We start from the raw sequence: 27,102 nt of genomic DNA, 5'->3' as shown, positions 1-27,102 counted from the left end.
GGGGGGGGGGGGGGAGAAAGAGAGAGAGAGAGGAAGAAGAAGAGGGGGGGGGAAGAAGAGAGATAGAGATAGAAAGAGTAAAGGAAAAGATATCCAGTCTCAAAACTTCATCTCACATATAGAACCTACTGTAACTGTACAGATTTTCTGTAAGTGGCCTTTATCAAGCTAATCATTAAGGTGTGTATTGGGCTGTCTTCCCCATTCTATTTCACTGCACACTTGCACATTTTTATGACATACCTGGAAGAGATTAAAATAGAAGCAGAGTGTTCTCATGAAACTGACTTCTGTTACGGAAGGGAAAATGGTGGGACATGAACTAATAGAAAGAGGAAGGTGGGTTATACGGCCAGAAGCAATCCTGATAGGAATCCATGAAGGGGGCGAGCCAGACCAGGGCAGTGGGGAAACCTGGCCTGTTGTGACATGGGACATCGTGGTGATACAGTGTCCTAACACCTGGCTGGGAAGTTCCTAACACCACGAGTTTAGGAACAAAATGTGTTTAATGTGTTTTGCTTTGAGCTATCGGTGAAGTCTGTTAAACAACACTGTGAACACCAATAATTACTTCTCTCTACAGCACACACCAAGCCAGCTTGATAATCAGTGGCCAGCAGCTTTTGAAACCTAGGAAGATAACACCACCCTGCAAAGCTGAAGCCCATTCAACACAGACCTTGACCTCATCACAGTCTAAGGCAACAGACCTGATGTTCTCCTCACTGAATTCCAAAGTGCGTTAGATCAAAACGTTAGTGAAAACCTGGGCAAGAAGAAAGAGGCCAGCAAGGAAAGACAGTACCGAGTGCCAAGGAAGGACAGATGAAAGGAAGGTGGACATGCTGTAACTCCAGAGGTCCACGGCAGTACAGACGATCAGATCATGCTCGGGGAAGAGAGGCGTCTCCTCCCACCTGCTGCAGTGATTCCCCCACTCAGGCCCCTCCCACTCCTGTTCCAGCAGGCACTGCGCACAGGCCCCTTCACTCTATCTGCAAGAACTTCAGCTCATCCAAGCCAGTGACACGGAGGAAACATTTAGGTCTTCACAAAGCTACGAGGGTGACTGTCCAACACTGTGGGCTTTGCATCTCCAAACCGGGAAACACATCATTCACTATCTTGAGGCAATACGTAAATCAGATTAATCTGTAAAAAGTGGGTCGTCTTCTATGAAAGGCAGCCTCACTTTTGCTTCAGTTTTCAAGCACCTCCCCCATCATACATGAGTTTATATATACACTCATAGGTAGCAATGGTTTATTTACATTCCTTCACTGAATACAGGAAAATCACAATATATATGCAATTAGAATACCCTAAAAATAAGTCATTTGATTCTCTCAAACGTAAAAGGTAGCAAGTAGAAACATTCTTGTTAAAACACATTAATAGAAAGTTGGTCATTTGCGAAACAGGTCTGCAAGAGGCAAACAAAATAAAAGCCATTCAGAGGTTTTAAAGCCTATTCTGGTTTTTAAAGCAGCACTTGAAGCAAGGTACACAAGAATAATATAAACATCAAATTAAATGACCTTCACTAAGTGAGAATAAACAGGAATTCTCTGACTTTCAAAACTCATCAGGCAAAGTTTTCAAAACCTCATATACAATATTTTCTTGGCTTATACTACTTCAGACAAAGTAACTTCACATTTCCTAGTGATTAGCATTATGTAAATGATCCTTTCAAACTTGGGTAAAACTCATCTAATTATTCTAAAACTGCATTATTTGAACACAGGCAAATTGCCATATAAAAACACTGTTAGTGGACAGACACTTGAGTAGAAATAAACCTGGATTTAAGCCAATGTTTCATATCCCACATCGCTCAAGTGCCAGCTGTATGTGGCAAGGGATTTCGGCCAAATGTCCCCCAGGCTCGAGCTGGTTTTCCACATCACTGTAACAGGCTAACAAGTCCACTAAAAGAAAAACTTCATGATAGCAAGGTACCCAGATGTTTTAAAAAGTTTCTAAAGCATAAAAGTATGTAAAAACATATCCAAGGCAATTTTAAGATTATTCATAGAAGTTACTATTTATAACTTGAATGTCTATCAGCGATAGCTAATATTTACTGAGTTGCTATGTGCCACGTGCAAGTGTAATAAGCACTCTACGTGCCCTAACCTCAAGTAATTCTCAAAACAGCTCTGTCAGATGGGGACTAGTAACATCTCCCATTACAGGTAAGGAAACTGAGGCACACGAAGGGTGAGATTTCCTATTGCTGGCAGGGCCTGGGTATGCATTTAGAGCGCAGGCTTCCACCACATCAGCACAATCCACTCTCATGGGAGGGAGCTTAAAAAACAACAATGGCACCTCCAAAAACACTACTACAGGGGGACAAGGCCATGCCTTTTGACTGCTGAACACTGTAATTCCTAGGAATGCAGTGTGCTCAGCACATTATAAATATGCAATATGATATACAGACTCATTCATACATAAATAAACTGTCCAGAAGAATATGCCTTCATCGCTAACAGCGGTATTGCCAGGAAGTACGATTGGGGGGTGGGTGGGTTACAATGAGAAATGGGGGATTTGTTAGATTTTATGTGCTTCTCATGATTTAAATGAAATAGGCAAGAATATTACTTTTTAAATTCCTTTTAAATTCTGAAACGATTTCAAACTTATAGAAAAGTTGCAGGTATGGTACACAGAACTATTTCTCCCAGAACCATGGAGAGTAAAATTGTCAACCTGATGCTTCATCAGCGCAAATACTTTAATGCATATATTCCTTAAAAAAAAACGAAAAAAGACTGATGTAACTACAATACAGCTATCAAAAAAATTAACACCGATACAGTACTACCATTAATCCTCAGGCCCCATTCAGATGTTGCCACGTGGCCCAGCAATGAATGGTCTTTACAGCACAAGGCCCCTGGTCAGAATCACGTGGGACATTTAGCTGACAGAGCTCTTCAGCCTCCTTCAGTTTGAAACAGTTCCTCAGTCTTGTTTTGACTTTCATGACCTTGAAACTTTTAAAGATGGTCTCAGGCCATTTAATTTGCAGACTGTCCCTCAACTTGGGTTTGTCTGCTGTCTCCTCTTGATTAGATTCAGGCTATGCACCTTGGCACGAACATCACCGAAACGATGCTGTGTTCTCACTGCATCCTATCAGGTAACACAATTTCAATTTGTCCCACTGCTGGTGATCACTTAGATCGCCTGGTTAAGGTGGTGTCTGCCAGGCTTCTCCACGATAAAGTTACTCAGTTCCCCCTTTGAATCCAAAAGGTATTTTGCAAGAGGTACTTTCAACTTTAAATAACTCATTCCTCAAACTCTCAGTTTATTCATGAGTCCATACATGTGTTTTATTGTAAAGTAGGTGACACTGTGTGGCAACCCTCAGCCTTCTCTTTTATCTAACAGGTCTTAAGCCATGACCACCACTTCTTCAATTCTGGTGATTAAATGATCCCAGATGTGGCCCGCGGGAGCCCCTTCAAACTGGCTTCTGTGTCCTTCTGATATGTTTTCATCATTCTTTGAAGACTTCTTTGCTTTCTAGCACAAGGTATTCCAGGTTCATCATCAACTTTTCTGCTCTAATCCTATATTCAGCCATCTCTTTAAGAAGCTGGAGTTCCCTTTTAGTGAAACGCAGTTTTTAGAAGCCAAGACCTGAGCACGTGATATGCTCATTGCTACTGAGGCCTGGTGCTTCCAGGCACTCTCAGGCTCTCTATGGACAGAGCTGAGAAATGCACGTATGTACGTGTATATATAAACACACACACGCATGCATGCACTTTGCATCTGTATCATTTCTGTATTTGTCAATACTTATCAAAATCCATGAACTCACACCAATACTTCTGATTCCAATCTAACATCACAGGATTCATTCTAGTTTGTTCCCTTTCAATATCTGTAACTCCCTTCCTCCAACGAGAGCTTCTGGCTCCCATTCTCCTTAACACACGTATGTGATCAGTCCTCCGTGGGTGCCCTTGTCACCTCTCTTCGGCACTGATAAACCATACCAGTTCCACCCTGTGTTAAGGCCGCCTCAGCCTCCCTGGGCTCTGACACCTCTGGCCAGGCCACCTATCTTCTCTGTCTACCCAACAGCCCGTAGGACAGAATTGTTCAGAAAGGAGAAGAGGAGACTACTTTGTAAAATTAGATGTAAAAATATTTTAAAAATCAGAACCGACAATAACTCAGCCCAGCTAAAAAGCTCGCTTCTGCATCATCTATGAAGGAACTGGTTTGCTCAGGAAATTAATAGTGTAAACAAGCTTGTAACCCAGATGTTTAACCTACTTAAGAAAACTAATTGTTTTCAAGCACTTTAAAATCACTGGGCATGTCCTTGCCTTTAATTATTGCCTAATTACAAATGATTTCTATTTTCTTCATTATAGCTTAGATAACCCTCTTTTTGATTACACTGTTGAGGAATTACTACTTAACTCAATATAGTTAAGATCCTTTTAAAAATGTCTCTTTATTGATCATTCTGGCTTTTCGATTAATCATCTGAAATAAAGTTTTAATCATTCAGTGGTTTTTCTTTTTTGGTTCATCTATCTTGCTGCTCAAAGAGAAAGACGCCTTTCAGTGGCCGCCCAGGACTGGGCCCAAAGACCTCCTGCCCTGCTCACCACACTGGCCTCCGTTATTTATCAGGAACGCAGTTCTGGGGATCCCCATAAAGCCATCCGCTCCCATTATTGGAAAACATATTTAAGACACCCCATTTTACAAAACAGGGATTCACCCAATCAATTACCAAGTTGGTCTGCACTGCCTTTCGGCAGGCTTGCTTGGGAAAAGAAGGCATTCTAAAGTTACAGCACCTCGCTCCTCCACTTCCTTGTTTGTATGGCCTCAGACCAGTTACTCAGCTTTGGAAACTCCACCTTCCTCATGAAGATCAAACCATTCTTCATGTCAGGTTGTGTCAGGACTAGATGAAGTAGTGGAAAGTAACTGCTATAGAAAAGGCACTTAATGAATACAAGTCTGTGCCCCCTCCCTCCCAGCCTCATGGAAAAACCCAGTAAGATTCAGAGCAGGGTTTTAAGATTTGGCCATACAGAGCCTCAGCGGGAACCCACGGAAGAACACGCCAGCTTACACTGCGGCTGCCCCATCACTGCCCCTGACTAAAACAAGGGGAACATGACAAAACACCAGCAAGAGTTCCATGACCTAAAAATGAGCAACCAACTTATCTGCTATCTGGGAGAATGGGGGGAATGAGGAATAAACAGGCTCTATTTTGTACTCTGACTTCCAAAAAAATCTGCCAACTAGTCCTAAAGACCCCAATTATCCTGACCTGAGTGTACTGGGGCTACTGAAGGAACCATCTCAGCGGAGGGTTATCTGCTTTGTCACCTCACCAGCTGTCAAGTACCAGTGACTAAATATTAGCATTTAATATCTGACAAAAGATCATGGGGTTAAAATCCATTAGACGCTAAGCAACTTTAAAACGGAAGGTGTTAATAATGTGATACACTATGGGCCATCCTTGCTGTGTTTTTTAAAAAGACAAAGACAAAAATGCTCGTCCCTAATGGTGAACTGAGCAGGAGAGACTGCAGAGGTTCCAGCAGGTAAGACATGGCCTCACCAGCAAACACCGGGTTCAGGAGTCAATCTAAAAATCGCCAGCAGATAATGCCAGGTGATCTATTTGCTCTGTCTTTTCGATATCTGAAACATCTAAGCTCTTTCAGCATATAAAATTATGTGTTTTGGGTACATTGTTCCTTCTAAAATCACGAAAATTTGTTTACATCAAAGAGATGGGAGATACAGTGGCATTCCTTACAAACTGCCTCAAAAGCAAAGCCAAACAGGGGCTGGCTGTGTGGCTCAGTTGGTTAGAGCATGTGTTGTTAACAACAAGGTTGCCAGTTCAACTCCTGTATGGGATGGTGGGCTGCCCACCCCGCCACCCCACCCCCGCAACTAGATGAAAAGCGGCAACTGGACTTGGAGCTGAGCTGTGGCCTCCACAACTAAGGCTGAAGGACAACAGCTTGACTTAGAGCTGATGGGTCCTGGAAAAACACAATGTTCCCTTCCCCAACTCCCGAATACAATCTTTAAAAAGTTAATAATAATAAAATAAAGCAAAGCCAAATAAAAAGAATGGAACAAAATGCTGAGGTACTCTGAATATACACTGTTGTCTCTGCAAATAATTCTTTCTTTAGAAAGAAGGATAAAGTTGCCTGCATGTTTCATTTGCAAAGCCTCTGTGCTTCCAAATGGCCTCCAAGCAAAGGTCAGAGTGTCTCCCCCGGGTGTGCAATAGCCCCTGAGTGATTTGTCAGACGCCTCACACACAGGTGGAGGGCACGGAGCCAGGGACTAAATTCCTCACCCAACAGAAATCCAACTAGTTATCCAGAAGAGCCTATGTAACCTGAGACACAAGGGGACTCTCCCCAGGAAGAGAACACATTCCTGTTTGTCAAACTAGGAATTGTAACTACCACCTCCAATCCCCAAGCCCTGCAGACACTACCAGCATTTCTGCAGCGGGGAAAGCAGGTAGATTCCCTCCTTGTAGGTACCACACATCAGCCATGCTTTTCCTCAGTCTCTCCATCCCCCAGTGTGAGAGCCAGCCACTCTGGCTCTCCTCTGTTTAATGAGGGAAGGAGGACAGGTGATCAAAGAAGGTGCTGCAGCTCAGGGAATTCAGGCTGATTTGCATTTAAAGTCTTCTCTAATTGTGAAATAGTCTGTTTCCGATGAAAGGACATTCATGTACCAGCAAGGGACGTGGGAAAAAACAGAGTCCTACAAAGTACACTGTTGCCTAAAAAATACTTATTTTAAAAGGGGAGGTGACGGTCCACAGCTCTCTTTCCATGCCACCCCAAATATTTATCCTAGAAGAAAGGGAGGCCCAACAACTTTCAGGAAGCTGCTGCAAACCTAGCTGGCCTGGGAGAAGCGTTCATGTTGGGTTTCTTCCTGCAGCAGCGGAGTACGGCGCTCAGCACACATACTCAGCGGCCAAGGCTGCTTGGTCATTTCCTACTGAGTCACTCTGGGCAAGATACTTAACCTCTCTGCAGTTCGCTCAGTCTTTATGATGAAGATTAAGTGAGTTAACCTGTGTAAGGTGCTGAGAACAGTCGGCCTGGCGTTTGTTACAGGAAGCACACAGGAACTAGTATCACCCTTCCCTTCGAATCAAGGTCTCACCTCCTCCAACCCAGACTCTGTCTTTCCCTCATCTTTCAGGTCGTTTGCCTGACCATAGTTTTATCTTATTCCCAACCCAGCCTGGGATTTCTCGAACATTCACCAGCATTCCCCAAAGACTTTACCCCCTGATTATTCACTATGTATCTAGGCCAATCCTTACTCAGCCTCAGGTGAATCCCAAGTAACTGCGTTTTTCACCTTGACTTGCTGGGAAAAGGCTGCACAGCCACAGATCACTGCAATTACAAGTGAACGATCTTCTCTCTCAGCTAAGCCCTGAAAGCTGGTAGATATTTCTTTTTGTACGTTGTTTTTTTTTTTTTTGGTTTATTATTGTTGTTGTTTTTCCCTTTGAACATAGGGGAAGTAGGGCTGTTCTAAATGTTTTCTCTTTCTTCTCTACTCAGACTTCACCTCCTATTTTACAGACAGGAAGGAGTGTCTTCCACTCATAGGTGAATGTCTCTCAGAGGGGAACTCCCTCAAATATCCATCTTTCAATTTCCAAATTTATTCTCTCTCCAAGGCTAACCTGTTGTCCACACAGCAAATCTCGTCCCACCTCAGTTCTCTTCTGGGACCCTGTCTTCCATGTTCAAGTCAGCTATCAAATGCCTCCTGGGCACTGGGCTCAGTTCATGGATGATGAGGACATGGCGCTTTCAACGGTTCCCCACTACCTGCTCTTCCCCTTAGCCCTCTGATTCATGCTTTAGTTGTAAGCCCCAGCAGGGGAGAGATTTTTATCTCTTTTGCTCACTGCTATGTCCCTAGATACTAGCACAGCTCCTGGAACACACAAGGTACTCAAAAATCTTTGTTGAGTTAATTCAAATCATCCTTGATTCATTTACTCATTCAACAAATGCTTACTGAGTACTCAGTGAGTGTGAGAGTGTGTGAGCGTGTGAGTGTGAGTGTGTGAGTGAGTGTGTGTGTGTGTGTGTGTGTGTGTGTGGTGCTGAGGTTACAGAGGTGAGCAGCTAGTTCCTGTCCTAGAGCTTCTCACTATAGTGACAAAAAGAGACCCCAAAGCCCACTGGGAGACTTCCCAATGTGACAGACAGCGACAAGCAGAATGAGCAAGGTGCTGGGGCTGCTGGGCCTCAAAGTTCCTCAAGGCCAAACCTAACTGCCCACATTCAGGGCTTATCTCAGCTGACCCCTGGGGCACTGGCCCTGATGACTATCCTTCATACTTCCCTAAACTCCTTCCTGTCTGGGTTTCTCTTGCAACCCCCCCCCCCACTTTCATTCTGCTCCTCTGAGGACGCACTGTCACTCCCCTGGTCTAGACGACCATCTCTGTATGTAAATCAGCGTCTCCGAAAACTCTCTCTTGAGCTCCAGACCCTTATTTCCACCTGTCAAGTTTCATTAAATGTCCAGCAAACATCTAAAACAGTACCTAAAGTAAAACCACAACCTCTCAGCCCCCATCCTCACTCTACCACATATTCAAAACCCCTGCTCCACCCACTGAACACCCATCCTAACCCAACTCCAATGGATTTCACTGCAGAAGTCTCTAAACTCTGGTTTTTTCATTTTTACTGTCACTGACTTGATTTATATTCTCCACAATCACTCCTCCTGCTTTGACTGTCTGCCCACAATCTCTCCCTCTCCATCAGACCCTTAACATGGAGATCAACTGAAGCAAGTTGATTTTTTTTCGAACTGCTTTCTACAAGATAATTTCCAAATTTCTAAGAATCCAAAACCCACCTGCCCACCCGCTCTCCTTCACAGCTGGCCTACACTGTGCCCACTAACACTGCACCATTTCCCAGCCTCTCCTACTCCCTAACCCCTTGCTTTTTTGTTTATGTGATTTCCTCTGCCTGAAATGCAAACAATAAAAATAATGAAAACAGTAGCTTATGCGGACTCCAAACAATATGCTATATACACTTTAAACAAATTCTCACTTAATCCTCCTAAGTGTTCTTTGAGGTCATCGGTACTATTGTTATTCCCCATTTTACCAGTGAGAAAGCTGAGATACAGATATCACTTGCCCAACACTGGGCTGACCTAACCACACGGCAATCCTGACTTCAGGACCTCGGTTCTTAATCACTAGAACACCCCCGACTTACTCACCATCGCCTTCATCCAGGAACTCCTAATTACCCATTAAGACCCAGTTCGATGTTTCCTCTTCGGTGGAGACTTCCCCAGTCCCCTCATCCTCTCTCTTCATCCTCTAGGATCGCTCGGCGTCATTCATCTTTCTTTAGTACAGGCAACCTTACTGACCTGTTCACGTTACTTGGTGAGTTCCAAAGACAAAAGTCAGGTCTTTTGTATCTCTGTATTCCCAGCACTATACAGTGCCTGATATATAAATACTTATGTACTAAACAAATTCTTCCAAGTACACAGGACCTAGAGTACATCCTGCTCAAACTCAAGTCTACCCAGCACCTTACCGCTTCCAAACATCCTACCCTGCAGATTTCTACCGCTGTCAGGACGTCCTCTCTCTGCCCCAGGACTCTCCCATGATGAAGAGGCAAAGCCTCGCGGGGCCGCCTCTCCCACAAGCAGCTGATAGCACTATCACAGCCGGCAGGCCAGGGGGCTGCTGGCCACGTTCCCGAGTAAAATGCATCTACAACGCACTTTTGTCTCCACGAAGACAGACAGAGGGGACATTTGATGTGGGGTTGCCAGACTTTAGAGTTGTCACTTCAAATGGGAGACTGGGATAACAATGTACGTAAACATAATGTACGTAATACGAAAGAACATCGGCCATGGTGATTATTCATAGCTCACAAAGAGCCAACAGACTGGCAAAAACATAAACAATATGATTTCGCTCTGTGACCTACTTGCCACTTTTACATAATCACCATGACTCTATACCTCATTAAATCGATCAACTTTGTGAGACCGTACAACTGCTCAGCACATAACGGAGTTGGCTCGTTTTTCCTTTTTTTCTTACATTAGAGTAGTTATCTGTTTACAGTATATTCAGAGGGAACAAAGTGATTTTTTTTTAAGTGTGAGTCATTGAAACTATTATCACTGTAGTCAGCAAATAAGAATGAATGAATGAAGGTACTTCCAGAGCTTGAAGCAAGGTTTATTCCTATGAGTGAGACTAATAAAAACCGGCAAGCACTTAGTTAATTGTAATAAATGCTAAGAGATGGTCTGGAATTAAGAGGTGTTTCCCAAATGCTGAACTTCAAGACCTGCACTGATCTATATTCCCTATGAAATGGTTTCCAAAAAGCTATATTCAATTTAATGAGATGTCTCTTATTCTGAGACTGTCCATTCTATTTTTGCGTGTGAAAAATTTTTTCTCTGAAGTGATTGTAATACATTGTGGGGTTTTTTTACATTGCATTTACTTGGAAAATCTAAAACTGGTAACTCATGTTGGATCCCAATATTGCTTTTGCAATGTTATGGGTTCCCTGAAACCTAAGTCTGGGAAACACCACGTTAAAGGGTCTAGAGGCTTGGGAAGCAGCCAAATCCAGCTTGCTGGGCTAGGATGTATTGGGCTGTTGGAAAAGTCGTGACGTATTTTTTTCTACGTTTTTCGTTCCAAAAATGCGTCATGACTTTTCCGACAACCCAATAGTTTTAGAAAGGAATAACTGAAATGGAAAGCTAACCATGCGTTTCCCCAAATCGTGCCTACAAAACAAAACAAAAACAACCTGGTACATTCATAAGATTTTATATATACACATTATTTAAGATTTCCAATGCACATTATTAGCATCTTAAAGACTATAAGTCCTATAAAGCACAGACCAGTTTAATTCAGCTTAATCAGGAAAGAAGCCCCCCACCCCCGTTTTTTTGCAGGCAAACCTATTAGTACCCAGCCAAACCGCAAGAAATGGGGAACTAATCAAATGTACTGACATATGTCTGAAAACAGAATGTGTTAATAGTAGAGACGTACTTTCATGAAACCTGGAAAAGAGGTGGGGAAGCACCCCTCCCCTCCACAAAAGACAGTACAGCGGTATTTTTTGTTGGGCTTTTCCGAGACAGTATATACTCTGGTAAAAGACTGTTTTCTACTTAAGTGTCTCTAAAATATGGAGGAAAAACATGTCTCTCTCCATCCCTCAATATGGACGGCCAACTCCTTTTGATCACACGGAATGCTCTGAACAGGAAGGACAACATTCTGTCATCAAAAATATCTTTCTCTGACATGTTGAAGTAACAAATTAATGTAAGTTAAAATCGCTTATAAATTTGGTTGGTGTGATAACTGAGTAAACTGATAAATTTGATTTTGAAGACCGGAAAACTGGGAATCATCCTGGAATATGGTTCCCTAAAACTTCTTTCAGACCTCAGTGAGACAGCCCTTAGTGGATCCTTAAATCAATTTAATGGGTTGGGATAATGAGCCCTTTTTGTTTTGTTTGTTTTACAAAATAGACCTTAACAGAATATACCAGAATACATTACACATAGTATCAGAAAGTAAATAGTTTTATTTTACTGTATACACTCATATATGTACAGGGTCTCAATGCAAATTGCGTTTTGTACTACAGAACCAATCAAAAACTTTGAAAGCCACTGTTCTAACCCAATTATCTAACTTCAACTTGCAAAGAGGAACGTCTTAGCATAAAAACAACAGCAATTATTTTCTGTAAGCAAAGGTAGAAAAAACAGCACTGAGAGGACAGCAACTCCCTGCTCTGGGCTCCCAGGCAAGGGGCGAGAAGCTTGTGCTTTATTAAGTGCATTTAAGCAAAGGGCATCACGTAGGCCCACCGCTATACAGTCTGGTTTTTACAAAGGCATAAACAGGTCACCAAAATGTACTTCTAAAGGAAAACAAAAATGTAAAGGATTTCCATATTGATTAAAATGAAACAAAACAAACAAACAAACAAAGCCCAGGACTTCACAGAATAGCTGACACCCCAAACTCTTACAGGGCGCTTCATAGAAAAATCAGCTCCCCTCTATCAGTGAAAATGAAATTGTACAACCAAAAACCAACACTCACTCTATAAGGTGAACAAGGTTTGGTTCCAAGCACAATTCAAGATCATTTCTTGTTTTACTGGTTATTACAGGCATACCTTGGAGATACTACGGCTTTCTTTCCAGACCAGTGAGTCTCACAATAAAGCAAATCATAATCTTTTGGCTGGTGGAGGGTCTTGCCTTCAATTTGCAAAAAACGCAACATCTGTGAAACGCAATGAAATTAAGTACAATAAAACGAGGTATGCCTGTATATGTGGAAGATCTAATTAGTAACTTTACAAAGAATTCTAAACCAATGAGATTATTAAATAAAACTGTGAACCTACTTTTAGTAAACCTCCCATATTTAGTAAATGTTATACTGGCCCAGGATGGCAAGAAATACAAAATGGGTTTAACAGCCTAAGACCAAGCAGCCTGCATATCAGAAAAAAGAAGTGAAATACAAGCTCCAAATAGCTAGCCCTTTGGCTTTGTACTGCGGGTGAAGGTGTATGAGGGTGTAAGCTGGGGGGACCTCCGACTGAAAGTTTCCTAGAACGTTTGAATCCTAATTTCCTATCTCCCCACCTGAAGCACCAACTCACTGACTCCACGAGTTCAAAAAGGTCAAAAAGGGGCCGGGAGTGCTCTCACCCCTGCAACCAAATCTGTTTTTAAGAGTAAGCCTTTGCACCTAGCATTTCTGAACTATGATACAAACCAGTATGTTTTAATAACTTCTACCAATGTACCACCCTGCTGACCTTAGACAAAAAAATTTTAACTCCTGTTTTTAAATTTTGGTATCTGTATACTTTCATAAAAAGTTCATCTCCTCCCGGGAAGGCGGGTTAGCTCAGGTGTTAGAGCGCAGGACGCAGTGCTCATAACACCAAGGTTCGATTCCCACTGAGCTGCGCCCTCAACAACTAGATTGAAACAATTACAGTAAAACCTTGAATTGCGAGTAACTTGGTTTGTGAGTGTTCCACAAGACGAGCAAAGATTTCTAATACATTTTAATGTGGTAAACGAATGATGTCTTGCAATCCGAGTAGTTTGTTTCCAGAATGAATTATGCTCGCAAACCAAGGTATTTGTACAGAAGTACCTGACATGGAGCTGATTGATGGGTCCTGGAAAAACACACTGTTCCCCAATAAAATTTCTTAAAAAAAAAAAAAAGTTCATCTTCTATGCAAAATTAGGATTTGACCCTTCCAGTTCTAAAAATACCATTAGCATTAAGCCAACAGGAGTTCTAAGAAATACCAATCTTGTGAAAAGCTTTGAAATGCTTTGGCTATTTTCAAAGTGCACAATGGATGTCAGGTAACCAACCTATTGTACTTACATAACCCTGTGCTATCCAATCTGGTAGCCACACAATATGGCTAATGTGCACTTGTAAGGCGGCTAGTGTGACTGAGGAACTGAATTTTCAATTCTATTTCAGTTTAATTAATGCAAAATTTTAAATTGATACCCATTTCCATTTCTGGAAAACTTTTTAAGTTTGGGAAAACTTTGATATGTGAATGTACTCTTTCAACTGTAAATTTTATGAACTCTAAATACAGATCAAGCATTTCCAATGAAAATTTCATGTTCAAACTGAAACGTTAAGTATAAAATATAGACCAGATTTCAAAGACTTAATGAAAAAAAATCAAATAGCTCATTAATATTTTTAAATTGATCACATGTTGAATTGACAATAAAATCTATGTTATTAAAATTAAATTCACCTGTTTCTTTACCTTTTTAATGTGACTCCTGGTAAATGTGAGGCTCACATTCCATTTCTACGGGCTGGTGCTGGTGTAGCCTAATGATTCCCAAATCTTTCCCACTGGAACACCTCCCGACACCGTTTGGGAACGTTTCCATAACCAAATACTGGTCCTCCTGTGCAGTGCCAAACCTGCTGACCACACCTGAGATTGAGAAGTCCTTCCCTCATCTTCAGTAACTATTACTGACTGTCTTACACAACCACCTTAAAAGAAAGGATTTCTTTTAATCCTTTCCCAGGTCCTCTTTCTCTTCCTGTCACCAAGGACCTGTTCTCAGTTCTCTTTTTCATTCTCTACACTTCCATGATGACCTCATCCCCTCTCTCTCTGGGCTTCAACTATCACTTCTATGTGGAAGACTTCCAATTCTTTATCTCCACTTCTGACCTCTTTCTCAAGCTTTCGCTCCACAGTGCCAGCTGCCTACTAAACAGTTCCATCTGGAAGTCCCACCAACTTCTTAAACTCAGTGTATCTGACCCAGAATTCGTCATCTTCATTTCTGTTAAAGATTCCCATCATTCACCTTGAAAACCTGGAGTAGCCTGGTCCCTTTTCTAGCCCACTGCCGCAGTCTTATACCAGGCCCTTTCACGACAGTCTTTTTTGCCAGTCTCCTGACTGGCTAGCCTGACTCTAATTTCTCCCCACAGTCTTCCCCACCACACCCCCAGTCCTCCTCTTGCCCACTGCCATATTAGTATTCTCAAACGACCACTCTGATCACATTGCTGTCAGCCTTTTAACAGGTCCCCGCTACCTACTATGGCAATCCAAACTCCTCAGCAGGCACCCCAGCTCTCTTGGACACATCCAACCTCCCATCAGTTCTCCCTGAACCAACTAATCCTCCAGCTGGAATGCTCTGCCCTCTAGGTCTACTCGTCACAATTCTGCCCCATCTTTAAGGCGCAGCTCAAATACAAGATACTCACAAAGCCTTCTCAGATCAACTCAGCTAACATTAGTCTTTCTCCTCCCTCAAACTCCTTTGATATCTCTCATGGCACCCACTGTGGTAATGGGAATATGTGGCCTTATAGTCTTTATAAAATAGTGTCCCCTTAACAGCATCTGATAGAGGACCTTGAACTGTACACACTGCCATCTTTGGACATTTTACCAAATAAATCAACTTAAAAAGGAAAATCTTGGTAAACTTGGGACTACTGATGATTCTCAAATCTTTATCTCCAGCCAGATAGCTAATTACTCCAGACCTTCATTTAGAAGTCCCAAAATTCAGTAACTCCAAAATTCAACTCATTATCTCAACCCCATCTGCCTCTTGTCTAAAGGAACCCTAGCTCAGCAAATGGCACCACCATCCCACTAGCCCTGGCAAGAGACAGAGGTGCCATCTTTAATTTCCTCAATCCTCGCCTCTCACACTCAACGCCCAGGTCCTGTGAAATCTTCTACGTAAATGTCTCTGGATCTATCCACTTCTTTCCAACTCTGCTGTCAGTCCAGGCCACCATTACTTGGGATTATTACAATACATCTGGTCTTACACTCAACTCTCCAGCCATTTCCTATAGTGCAACTAGAGTTATCTTTTTTTTTAAGTCATCTTTTAAAAATCTATCTTAACAGGTAGTAGATTGGGGGATGGGGTTATCACTCTGTGAGTGGTATAAATGTCTAACTATTACAATGTTCTGTATACCTGAAACTAATAAAAAAAAAAAAAGAAAAGAAAAAAATCCATCTTAACAGGTGAAATTCTGGCTGAAAACCCTTCAATTGTTCTCAAGATAAGGACTTCCAAACATGGCTTATAGATAGACTCTTTGATCTGGCCTGTGTTTACCTTTTTAGCTTCACTTATTTCCCAGATCATCTCCCTTACATACCACATCACACTCTAACCATGTCCAAGTACTCAATATGCAGTTCTCCAAATATTCCACTGTCCTGTTTTGCCTCAGGGCCCTTGCACAAGCTGGTTCCTCTTTTTAGGTTGTGTATCCCTCCTTTATGATCACCCTTAGCACTTGCATTCATATTCTAACTTCAGTGATGGTGCCTGGAGAAAAGCTTCATTCTCCTCCTAGGCTAGCACTTACCCCGAGATAATTGGCACTTAATAGGTGCTCAATAACTATTTGCTGAATGACGGAGTAAATACATAATAATTTTTTTTAATTCCAAGGTCAATAAACAAAAGTCATTTCTATATCATCTATAATTCAACAACATTGCATAAAGTGGGCAATTGACCTAAATGTTCATTTTACCTGTTTCTGAGTCAAACCTATTAATAGTTTGGTTAAATAAACGGAATTTACATGTGTAAGCTCAGAATAATTGAAATGAAGGAAAAAACTCTGTATTTTATGTTGTCCTTTGCCTTGTAAACTCTAAGGCCAATTCACTTGAAACTGTTGAGAACCTTTTGATGCAAAACACAGAATGTATGAAAAGCAGCCAAGCAAATGTGGATGAATAAATCACAGAGGCAGAGCCTGGAGGAAACTGGAGAGCACGAAGAGACAACATCAGACCCTAGGAATGTAGGGACTGGAATGAAAAGAAAAGGCTCAGCACTGCTCCAGTCTTCGTCCAGGCTGAATGGAGCTCAGGGCAGTCGGTGTCCACACTTCGTGATCCTGGGAGCCATGAGAAAGAATGGAGGTATCTGCGGGGCCACAAAAGCCTTTCTGGTTTATTTAACTAAGGGAGGTAGAGCAAAGGGGAAGGAAACACTTACTAAGCAACAAGACAAGGTGCAGGACCTTCCTTACAGCATTTCCTTTATGCTTCACAAACAATGCATTCTCCCCATTTTACTGATGAAGAAACAGTGGCTGCCAGTCACATAGCTGGTCCTGGTGACTTTATAATTCAGGTCTAATGCAAATACGTTTTTATTGAGCACTTACTCCTGCTAAGCCCTGTTCTACATGCTGGGGATTGAGCAAGGAGAAAACCAAAGTCTGCTCTCCTGAAAGCGTATGGTTTAGTGGGGACTATCACACACAAATAACGTAATTTCAGATGGCGATACAATTAAGGGGTAGTAAAAAGAAAAAAGGAAGGGATGTGAGAGAGTGACTAGGGAGGCGACAGGTTGGGAGGCTCTCAGAGATCATTTAAAAGATAATTTTGAGGAGATACTTTTGTAGGGCTAAAGAAAATGTATAGTAATTATCTTAAACATTAAATGGAAGTCTCTAGAACTACTAGAAGCAAAAATTAGCATTCAATTCCCTGGTTATTAGTCAAGTGACCATCAAGTGAAAGGCACTATCGCATCATCCTAATCATAACCCAAAGGAGTAAGTTAGATAAGTCACCAGATGGCAAGTATTTCCACAAGAACCCAATGGCTATTTAGGGCGATGGACCGACCCAATTAACTCTTGGATCCCCCAACACCTGCAACAGCACCTGACACACAACAGGACATAACACATGATTGCTGAATGACTATATGACAGAAGGAAGGAAGGAAGGAGAACATGTTAGTGTCACCATCACGCGTTAAATCCCGTCACAGGCCAAGTGGCTTCAATTCACCCCACCCCACTTCCACCACCAGTCTTAACCACAAGAAGCAGGTAAGGCAGGTCGGATTAATGTAAATCCAGGAACAATATGTACTAGGAACAATTAGCATAAACTGCCCCAGCCAATGGTCAGAAACCCCATCTTTAAATCACAATTCCACTTAAAGAGACTCTATTATCCAAACGATGACTAAAAACTAATAAGGGGTAATTATTTGGCTTCTTTAAATCAGGGTCCTCCTAATGCAAATACTCAGGATACTCTTATGCCAGGTACTTGTTCTACTGTGTACTCAGCGCCAAGTTGTGGTGAACTCTTTACCTGGGTATCTCCCTTGCTAGATGGTACTCCTTGAAGGTAGGGATGAAGTACATTCATCTGTGTTGTCTCAGGGCCTCGTCCAATTTAAAACTGCAGAAGGTCCATGATTACACTGAGTTATAAAAAAGACATTTCTCCCAAACTTTTCTGTCATGGGGCAGTTGGATAGGGTGAGGCCCACCCCCTTTACTAGCGTTATCTGCTCGGCCCGCTCTGCACAACCGAAGGTCTCGTCATTGCATGTCACTCTTTCAGTGTCTGTTGTAGAGCTGAAGAGCTGGAAAAGCCTTACAAGTCTCTGCTTTGATTTTAAAAAGTTTATTTTTAAATGACTGTCTTAGTGGCGATAGAGAATAACAAATGGCCATTCAAAGCTGAACAACAGAACTGAGTTTGCACCATATATCAAAGTTGCTGTGCTTCCTCTCTGGCACCCAGATGGAAGGACTGAAAAAAAACAAAACAGTTTAAAAATAAGTTACCACTTCTGATAGATATGCCTACCAATTTTTGTGACGTTTCATAAAATCTTAATAATGAATCTATGACATTTCTATCTGAGACACAGTAGCGTTGTGAATAATGACATCACAAGCAGACCCAGCAGAAGCAAATATGGATGGGGACTGGGGGGGGGGGACGACGGACTCTAGTAAGGATTATATTCCTTTTCTCCAGTAAGAAACTTCCTCTGTATACGCCATCTCATTTTTAAAAACCACAACATGCCATTTCTAACACCCCTGGGATTTGCTCTGCATATCATCAGCCACGTCTCTGAAGTTTGTAAAAGCTTCATTTCATACTACTGACAGAAAGAAAACTTCACCCAAAGGCACAAATTAGGTACTGCCCATCTGCACCTTTGATTTATTACTCACTTTTATGTGCTTCTGAATTACCCTAGTTTTGGGGTGCCATAAAAATTGGTTCTGCAGGAACTTAGATCCAAAATGGCAGCTGAGCTCCTGAAACTCACTCAGCCATAACGCTTAACATATGTGAAAACAGGTCTTTTTATCTCACTTTTCAACCTGTCTAGGAGAAAAGAATATTTATCAAAACATTTCAAAGAATCAGATGGCATTCTCTTATGATATCATTCTCCTTCTTGCCTAGGAGAGCAGGCACCCTGCTTCTGGCTCCTACGCTCTGCAAACTGAATTAACCTGCTATTCACATGTTGACACAGCCCACAGAAAAAACAAGCTAATGGTAAAGCACGGAAAGCCTAGTTCTTCTCACTCTTCTTCTGTGAGGCCAACTTAGGAAATGATGTAAAATAACTCATCTAACAAGCCCCAAATAAGCACTTTCATTTTCAGAAAAACAACAGCAAAATCAGAGCTCTAATTTTCCTTAGGTCCACCACAAAGCAACACTCTCTGTCACTACAGCAATGTCTACGTCTTTTCCTTGACATTTGAGCTGTAAAACAACATGTTTAAGACACCAATTTGTTCGACTACCTCTCTAATGTAATGTTCCAATCCTTCTTACACAAAAGCTGAACTTACATCACCAAAAAATTTACACTGAATTTAAACCATCACTTCTCTACTTATTTCCATTACTAATATAACATTAATTTTAGAAAAATAATAAAATACTTGCTCTTTAGAGACAGAGCACTTTAATTATCTTTATGTATTCAAATGAAAGTCTTTTTGCTAAATTAGCGTGAAAGTCCCTTCATCTACACACAATTGGCCCAAAGAAACAAGCCATTTTCAGCACAAGAGGCCAATCCATTTTAACAGTGAATAAAGCTTTTGAAAGCACTACACACCCTCTTCCAGACTGTCAAATTTTCAAAATGGTCCAGCATTTCCCCCCATTTTTTTTAACACTTTCAGGCCCAGCAAGCATCTTATAATTAGATTAATTAAAAAGGAAACAACAAATAAACAATGCTCCTTCCGATCAAAATTATTCCATTTACGCTTAATTAGCTTTAATCCAAGTCTACATGGTAAATGATGGGAAGATGACAATTCAACCATTTGCATATTTCAAATGCCTTTCTAAACTATACTTTGCAATAGATTTAGAAGAACAGTCTCTTTCTCATGTCAATAAGCCCAGGCATAAATTAGGAGGATACAAATTAGGGGGAAAAAGAAAACAAAACAAGGCCCCTCGGAGCCAGGGATGTGCTGAGGCGGGTGGGGTAATTTGCCCAGGGGTGGGGGCAATTTACCCGCCACATCACAAACTACAATCCTTTCAGCCCACCAGACCGAGAAGCATTACATCACACTCTCACAATGATAGGGGAGGTGGCTCTGAGAAAGCAAGTTTTCAGCTTTCTTCCCTCCCTCTCCCAGGCTTTCTAGAATCCTACGTTAGGAGTAATGGAATTTAACTTCAGGGCACTGCACAGTTTCAGGGCTAACTAACACAGGTACATAACACACACAGCTCCTTATTTGTGACCCTCAACAACTGCTTCACAATGAAAAAACGGCCAAAACGGGCAACTGTGCGCGCGCACACACACACACACACACACACACACACATACACATATGCTGAATTTGTGCTGAAAAGCCCAGCTTCATCTGTATAAAATTAAATAAAAATTGTAATCCCCGAGAAATGGAGACGGCCAGCCTCCAGGGAGAAACTGATAAAGAAATAATTCCTAATCGGGGTGAAGAGCTGTTTCTATCTCTGAAACACCATGTTTACAAGCTAGTCCTACCATTTGGTTCAAACCACGATCAAAATAACAGTGCATCTGGCTGCACATTTGAGAACACACACCGAGACCCAGTGCACACGAGCGCGCGCAGACAGAGGGGTGAGCCACACATCGCTTGGAGGTTTTCAAGCAGGGGAATCCACAAACCCCAAACCTCCTGGTGTTCACTCACCCCCCTCAGCCTGATGTTTAAAATGTATCAGATCTTATTTTAGGTTTTACATCTCTCTAGGAAGGATGGCCTAGCTTTTTTGGGGGGTTTTGTTTTAAAAAGGCTTTCCTGTGGTAGTGCTTGCTCTCCCAGATCCTTTGTCGGCCTTAGCAGCCGAAAGAATGCAAACCCATTTATATTTATGCAAATTTTTGCAGCAGATTTAAGGGGGCAGGGAGAGGTCTGTGTTTTTAAAAAAACCTTTCTAAAATATCAAATTTCCAATTACTCGCAGCTTCATTTATTGGCAAGACAGAAACGATGATGAAAATCTGCAGACAAACTAAAAGTGCAATTAAATCACTTCAAAATTTAAATATTTTACCAAGGCTTTTCCACTTCTAAAATGCCGAATCAAAAGTACATCACGGGTCTGATTTACAGATTCGCGAAATGTCTGAAGCCAGTCTCCATGCTAGACAAATGTCGATTTGCAACACCACTAGTGAAAACAGTTAGACAAGATCCATATAAATCAATTGGTTTTAAAAAATTGAAAATATTTACCAACCTCATAAAGTGCAGCAGTGCTTAAATCCAGCAATTTGAGGCATACAAGGTAGAAATGGAAATGAAAAAAGGTCCAAAAAATGATTTCTTTTTGTCTATCTGTTTTTTTGTATTTTAAATATTCAGAAACCAGCAGAGACTCTGTCGGCCATTTTGGCTTGAACTAACTCTCTCACTCACTCTCCCTCTTGCTCTCTCTCTCCCCCTCTGTCTCTAAAGGAAGCAGCTTTTTGTGACCTTCAAATAGAGGCAGATCATGTGACTTCGGGTAGGTTTGTCAATCAGGAAAGGGGCGGGAACTGGGGATGAAACTGCCTTAAAGGGAAAGCGGCCCTTTTCCACTCACTTTCATTTGTGAAATGCTGTTATCTCATACTCTCCGCCTACACACACTGAATGTGAAAGTGGCAACAGCATAAGGGTAACAGATGAATAAAATATAAAAACCTTTATTGGTTTATAGAAATATGCTCAGTTGCTAACGATTCTTGCAGATTCTGGAGCTTGGCTCACTTGCCACAGTTATTCTCTGGATGTGTGGGCAAGCACACGCTGGGAAACTGTTCTTTAAAAGGGGGCTTAAACAACGCTTTACCCAAACAAGAGACTTCAGCTTTTGAAGATTAAGATGCAATATGGGGCACAACTGATCTGACAAGCTCCTAAAACGCATAGGAAAAGACCGAAAGGAAATACACCAGTGTCATTTGTGAGTGGCCATTTCAGAGACATCAAGTGATTTACACCAAATCACACAGCTACAGCTGCAGGACAGGAACTGGTCTCCCAACTGAACCCCACATTCATTGTTTGGGGTGTATATATGCTTGGTACTTCCTCCCCACCCCCCAATAAAAACTATGCTACAGCACCGCAAACTGCGTTCCTCTGGGGCAGATCTGAGTCCTCTTGACTCTCCTTCCCCACTTGAGGAAGTGGCTCTGCAGCTGACATGGAGTAAGCACTAATGAAAAACCTGCCTGGTTTCACCCATCCCTAGATCCCTTCTTCTCACTACATGCATCTCGATTTCTAAGCACCTAAGAAACCACACTGGGTTTGGTGTCTCTGGCCCTGGGGCTAACACGCTGTGTAACCTCAGTTGGGCAAGTCCTTTCTTTAACTCCCTGGGCCTCGGTCTTCTCATTTGTGGAATGTAAGGATAAGACATCACCAGATGGTATCTTCGGTTCCTTTCAGCTCTAAAACTGCACTTGACTTTTGTTTTGCAGTTCTGTTCATCTTATCCTTGCCATCTCAGAGCTAAGTCATGACCCCAGGAAAGCTTTCCTCGTCCTTCCCAGTCTAGAGCAGCCTTCCTGTTCAACACTCGCAACGACAACTTTTAATGCTTCAAAGCACTGCTCCTGACAGCAATTTATGTGAAAGAATGTGCTTGCCACTGGTTTCCCCAGTATGTATAAGGACAAACACCACATCTTCCTTCATGGCTGTGTGAGGCCCCACACCAAGCCCCACAGAGTAGGTAACTAAGTGAATTAATTAATTACTTGGACCTCCCCCGTTCAGAGGTGCTAGGCTGAGTAGGATAAAATCCGCCACCCAAATATAAGGAATGAAAATCACATAGTTTCTGGAAACTCACCTCCATCTACTTGTTTTAAGGATTGCTGGAGGAAATAAGGTACAGTAATACCTTGGTTTGCGAGCATAATTCATTCAGGAAACAAAATACTCATATTGCAAGACATCCCTTCTTTACCCAGTTAAAATGTATTAGAAATGTTTGCTCGTCTTGCGGAACACTCACAAACCAAGTTACTCGCAATCCAAGGTTTTACTGTAACTAAAATGATAGCAAGCGGGCAAAAGTGTGCTGCGACTACCTGATTCCATTTACCTCTATAAACCAGAACAGGTGGGATTCCACAATGTGACTCTCCCAGATGAACTAGGCTGACAGAGCGTAATCTGCCATGCAGGCAGCAAAGAACCGATGGAAAATGTGAGCTGGGCATTCCTTGAAGAGGAACCTATGAACGAACCCTTTCTAAATCCCACGTTTGTCATCCTGGCTTCTGGGTCTTTAGACCATCTCCCTCCTCACTTTTTCTACTCTGATAGAAGAACAGGAAAGTAGCTATTTCAGGGCAGGTGGAGGCCAATGACTAGACGATCTGGCAGCTTGAGTATTTATGGCGTAAAATGCTTCCACTGTCTCTGCTCAGCCCTGAGCGGAGTAGGAGCCAGGACCTGGACTGACAATTGAGATGTAGGCAAAAGCAGGAAACTCCTAGGATGGAAATTTTGAATACTTGGTCTATTTTTATGCTTCCAATACCTTCCAGATGAGTTACAGAAAGCTTACGTATGTGGAACGTGACCAACATGGTAAAATGCATGAAGACGGTACAGCCGCCTTGCTTTAATTTGTAATGGACATGATCTCTTTATAAAACTGAATTTTGCCAAGTCTCCGTTCCCCAGTGCAGATTAGTGTATGAATGTGTATATGAGTTACCTTGTAAGTATAATAAGCTGCACGGGCAGTCAAGAAACAAACACATTTTAAAACAAAATGTTAGTTCTGTTTTCAAATAAAATGATCAATATTTTATTCCTCAACCCCCAGACATCTTTTTTTGGTCCAATTGTTCATCTAAAAGAAAGAAGTGCAACAAACACACCATTTCCCCTGTATTTCCAGACGTTTTGGGCTGTGATATAGTTACTGTATAGTTTTTTCATATTAACAATTAGACAGTGTTTTTAAATTATATTATTACAAAGTGAGGATATAAAGTAACTACAAAAATAAATGAGTTTACTTTTTAAAACAAATAAGCCAGAACTTATACACTCAAAAGTATGTCAAGTTGGTGGAGGCCCTCTGTTTTGAACACCAAGTCAACTTAAGGTTGATGACAACAAGAAACTAGGGGACTGGGTAGGCCCCTGGTAAAATCCACAGAGAGGGAAAGCCCCGTAAAGTGGTTGGTTGCAATTGTGTGGTGGTTAAGGATTATGGCAAAGGGTCAGGCCAAGGATGTCATCGAGGAGTACTTCAAATGCCAGAAATGAACAAATAAACTTGGATTTTTTTGTTTGTTTGCTTTTTTGTTTTAAAGAAGTGTTATTTTTCAAAGCTGGCATCTTTGGTGACTATATGCCACTATTAAAAATATTTTCATTAGGAAACAAGATTGAAAAAGAACAAACTGAACATTTAACTCAAAAATCTAGATAATGAGTAACAAACCCAAAAAAGAAATTAATAAAAGCATAAACATAAAAGCAATAGTAAAAAAAAAAAATTGACTGGATCAGTAAAACCAAAACTTTTTTTTTTTTTAAAGATTAAAATAACAGTAGGTTATCCTTTGGAAAATCTGATCAATTAAAAAAAAACACAAGTCATAAGTGAATACTAGAGCTGAAAAAGGGTATAACTACGTATTTGAAAAAAATTTTTTTAATTGTGAAAAAATTACAAATTACTTTATATCAATAAACTTGAAGATTAAATAAAAATGGATGATAGTCAATGAACATAGAAACTACCAAAATCAACTCAAGAAAAGTTATGAAAATAACAACAAAAACCCATAGCAGATATCTGTAACATATTCAAAGAACTAGCCACTAAAACTACATGAGGCACAAATGGTTTTCTAGGTGAATTCTGCCAAACTTCTATCAAACATATAATTTCCATGTTATCCCTACTGTTCCTCAATTTATAGAGATAAAAGGAAAGCTTCCTAATTTCTTCTATGAGACCAACATAGTCCTGATACTCATCTGGACTAAGATGGTACAAAAACAAATAAAAAAGTAAAACTATAGACCAATCTTCGCTTGTGAAGACTGATACAAAAGTCCTAAGTAAAATATTTGCAAATAGAATTCAGCAGTTTTAAGAGAATAATTTATCATGACCATATAAGGGTTCATACCAAAAAAATGCAAGGATGGTTAGATTACAAAATCTATTAACATAACTCTTCCTTTGTTTAACAAGTGTGTACTCAGTGCTTTCCTGGGTCTGACTTTGTGCTAGGTGCGGGGGATACAGCAATAAACCCGACAGGAAAGGTTCTTGTCCCCATGGAGCCAACATCCTTATGGGAGAAGGAAATCAAGAGGTTCATGGGATATGGAATAGCTGGGGGAGGCTCACTTTAGGGAAGGTAGTTAGGGAAAGCTTTTCTCAGGAGGGACATATAAACTGAGTTGAAAAGCAACTGCAAGAGGGATGATCAGGAAGTTAGGACATGTGAGCAGAAGAGAGGTATGAGATGAACCTGAGGAGGTAGGAAGAGTTAAATCATACTCAGTCTTGCAGACCACAGTAAGGATTTTGTTTTAAGAACAATGGAAAGTCACAAGAGAATTTTAAAGCAGGAGAGTGAACATGTAGGTGAGGCGGGGAGGTAGCCGGGACCAGGTGGAGGTGGCAGAGGTGGCGGAAAGTCCAATGACATATTTTGAAGGTAGAAGTGATTCTTTCATAAGATAATTGGTGGTTGTTAAGAATGCAATCTGTGACTATGAAATATAGTGACTCTTTCAAAACGAAGACTCCAAACTTGACTCACCATTCATTCATGCAGTCAAGAGCTATTTTTAGATACTGTGCTAGAGCCAGGCCCGAGGGGATACAGAGATGATTGTTAACACCTTGAAGGACAGAGGCATGTAAATCCATAAATAAAATATAGCATGGTCAGTGCCATAATTAAAGCAAAAATAGAGATATGAGATAGTTATGCTATAGGGAGTACTAACTGCTGGGAGAGTCAGAAAAGACTTCACAGAGGACATGACATCTTGAACTGAGTCTTAAAGAATGACTAAAAATTTGCCACGGAGAGAAGATATGAAAGAAAAAGGCTTTCTAAGTCTTATCAGCTTCACCACTACCACACCATGGTGAGGAGAAAGGCTGACAAGAAAAAAATATAAATACAATAGCTCGGTTTTTTCAAGATTCTTATCCCCAACCAAGTCAGAAGGTGGAAATAGCAGCCAAAACCACATAGGAATGGGGTGGAGGCGAGTGGGGATAGTAAAAGAGGGTAACGGGGGTCAAATACATGGAAATGGAAGAACTGGCTCTGGGTGGTGAACACACAATGTGATATATAGATGATGTATTACAGAATTGTACACTTGAAACCTGTGTCATTTTACTAACCATTTGCACCTCAATACATTTTAATTAAAAAACAAACAAACAAACAACTTAAAACTACATGGGAATCTCCCATGCAACTAGAATCCCAAATCTCTGGACTATAGTTGGAAAATAGAATGTTAGCATTCACTCTTATTACATTTAGAAATTAGAATGCTAGCAGACCTTTCAGAGAACATCTAAAAAATTCTTAAACTCTTTAGAACCAAAGCTCAAAAATCAAATCTGCATTTGGAAGAAGCCTGCCTTGTCACCCCAGTTTGAACCCAGTATCCTCCTCAGTGCTTCCTGGCACCCCGTACATACCTATCTCCATGGTAGCACCTTCATACCCTATTATTGGGTTGTCAGAAAAGTCATGACGTATTTTTTTCTGTTTTTTTGTTGCAAAAATGCATCATGACTTTTCCGACAACCCAATATTATTGTTACCCATTTACTTGGTGCTTCCCCCTCTAAACCATGAGTTTCTTAAGGGCAGAGTATGTAGCTTTTATTTCTGGATCTAGTACATGGGAGGAAGTCAATCGATGTTTGCTGAATGAATGACCAAATGAATAAGCAAAGAAACAAATAGATGAATACTATGAACCTACGTATTTATAGGGTGCAAAAGAAGGCAGTACTTAAAATCCTATACTTGGGAGTTAAGACATATATGCAGGACATTCGACAAGTGTAAGATAATTGT

At 41.2% G+C, this 27,102-nt stretch overlaps 1 protein-coding gene across 4 annotated transcripts in view; it reads right to left on the bottom strand.

The window, feature by feature from the left end:
* TNRC6B (trinucleotide repeat containing adaptor 6B) overlaps positions 1–27,102 on the bottom strand; it is a 198,918-nt gene that overhangs the window by 96,339 nt on the left and 75,477 nt on the right. Inside the window, exon 1 of one of the 4 annotated variants that reach the window (XM_019660598.1) lies at positions 21,255–21,452. The exons of the other annotated variants lie outside the window; for them this stretch is intronic. Within the exon in view, the coding sequence (XP_019516143.1) occupies positions 21,255–21,259 (5 nt within the window). The 5' untranslated portion in view covers positions 21,260–21,452. Of the gene's footprint in view, positions 1–21,254; positions 21,453–27,102 lie in introns of those variants that run through there. 4 annotated transcript variants of the gene reach the window in all.

The sequence above is a fragment of the Hipposideros armiger genome, unplaced genomic scaffold (genome assembly GCF_001890085.2).
Source record: "Hipposideros armiger isolate ML-2016 unplaced genomic scaffold, ASM189008v1 scaffold_321, whole genome shotgun sequence".
Taxonomy (NCBI): Eukaryota; Metazoa; Chordata; class Mammalia; order Chiroptera; family Hipposideridae; genus Hipposideros; species Hipposideros armiger.
This window is presented reverse-complemented; position numbering and strand designations above follow the sequence as displayed.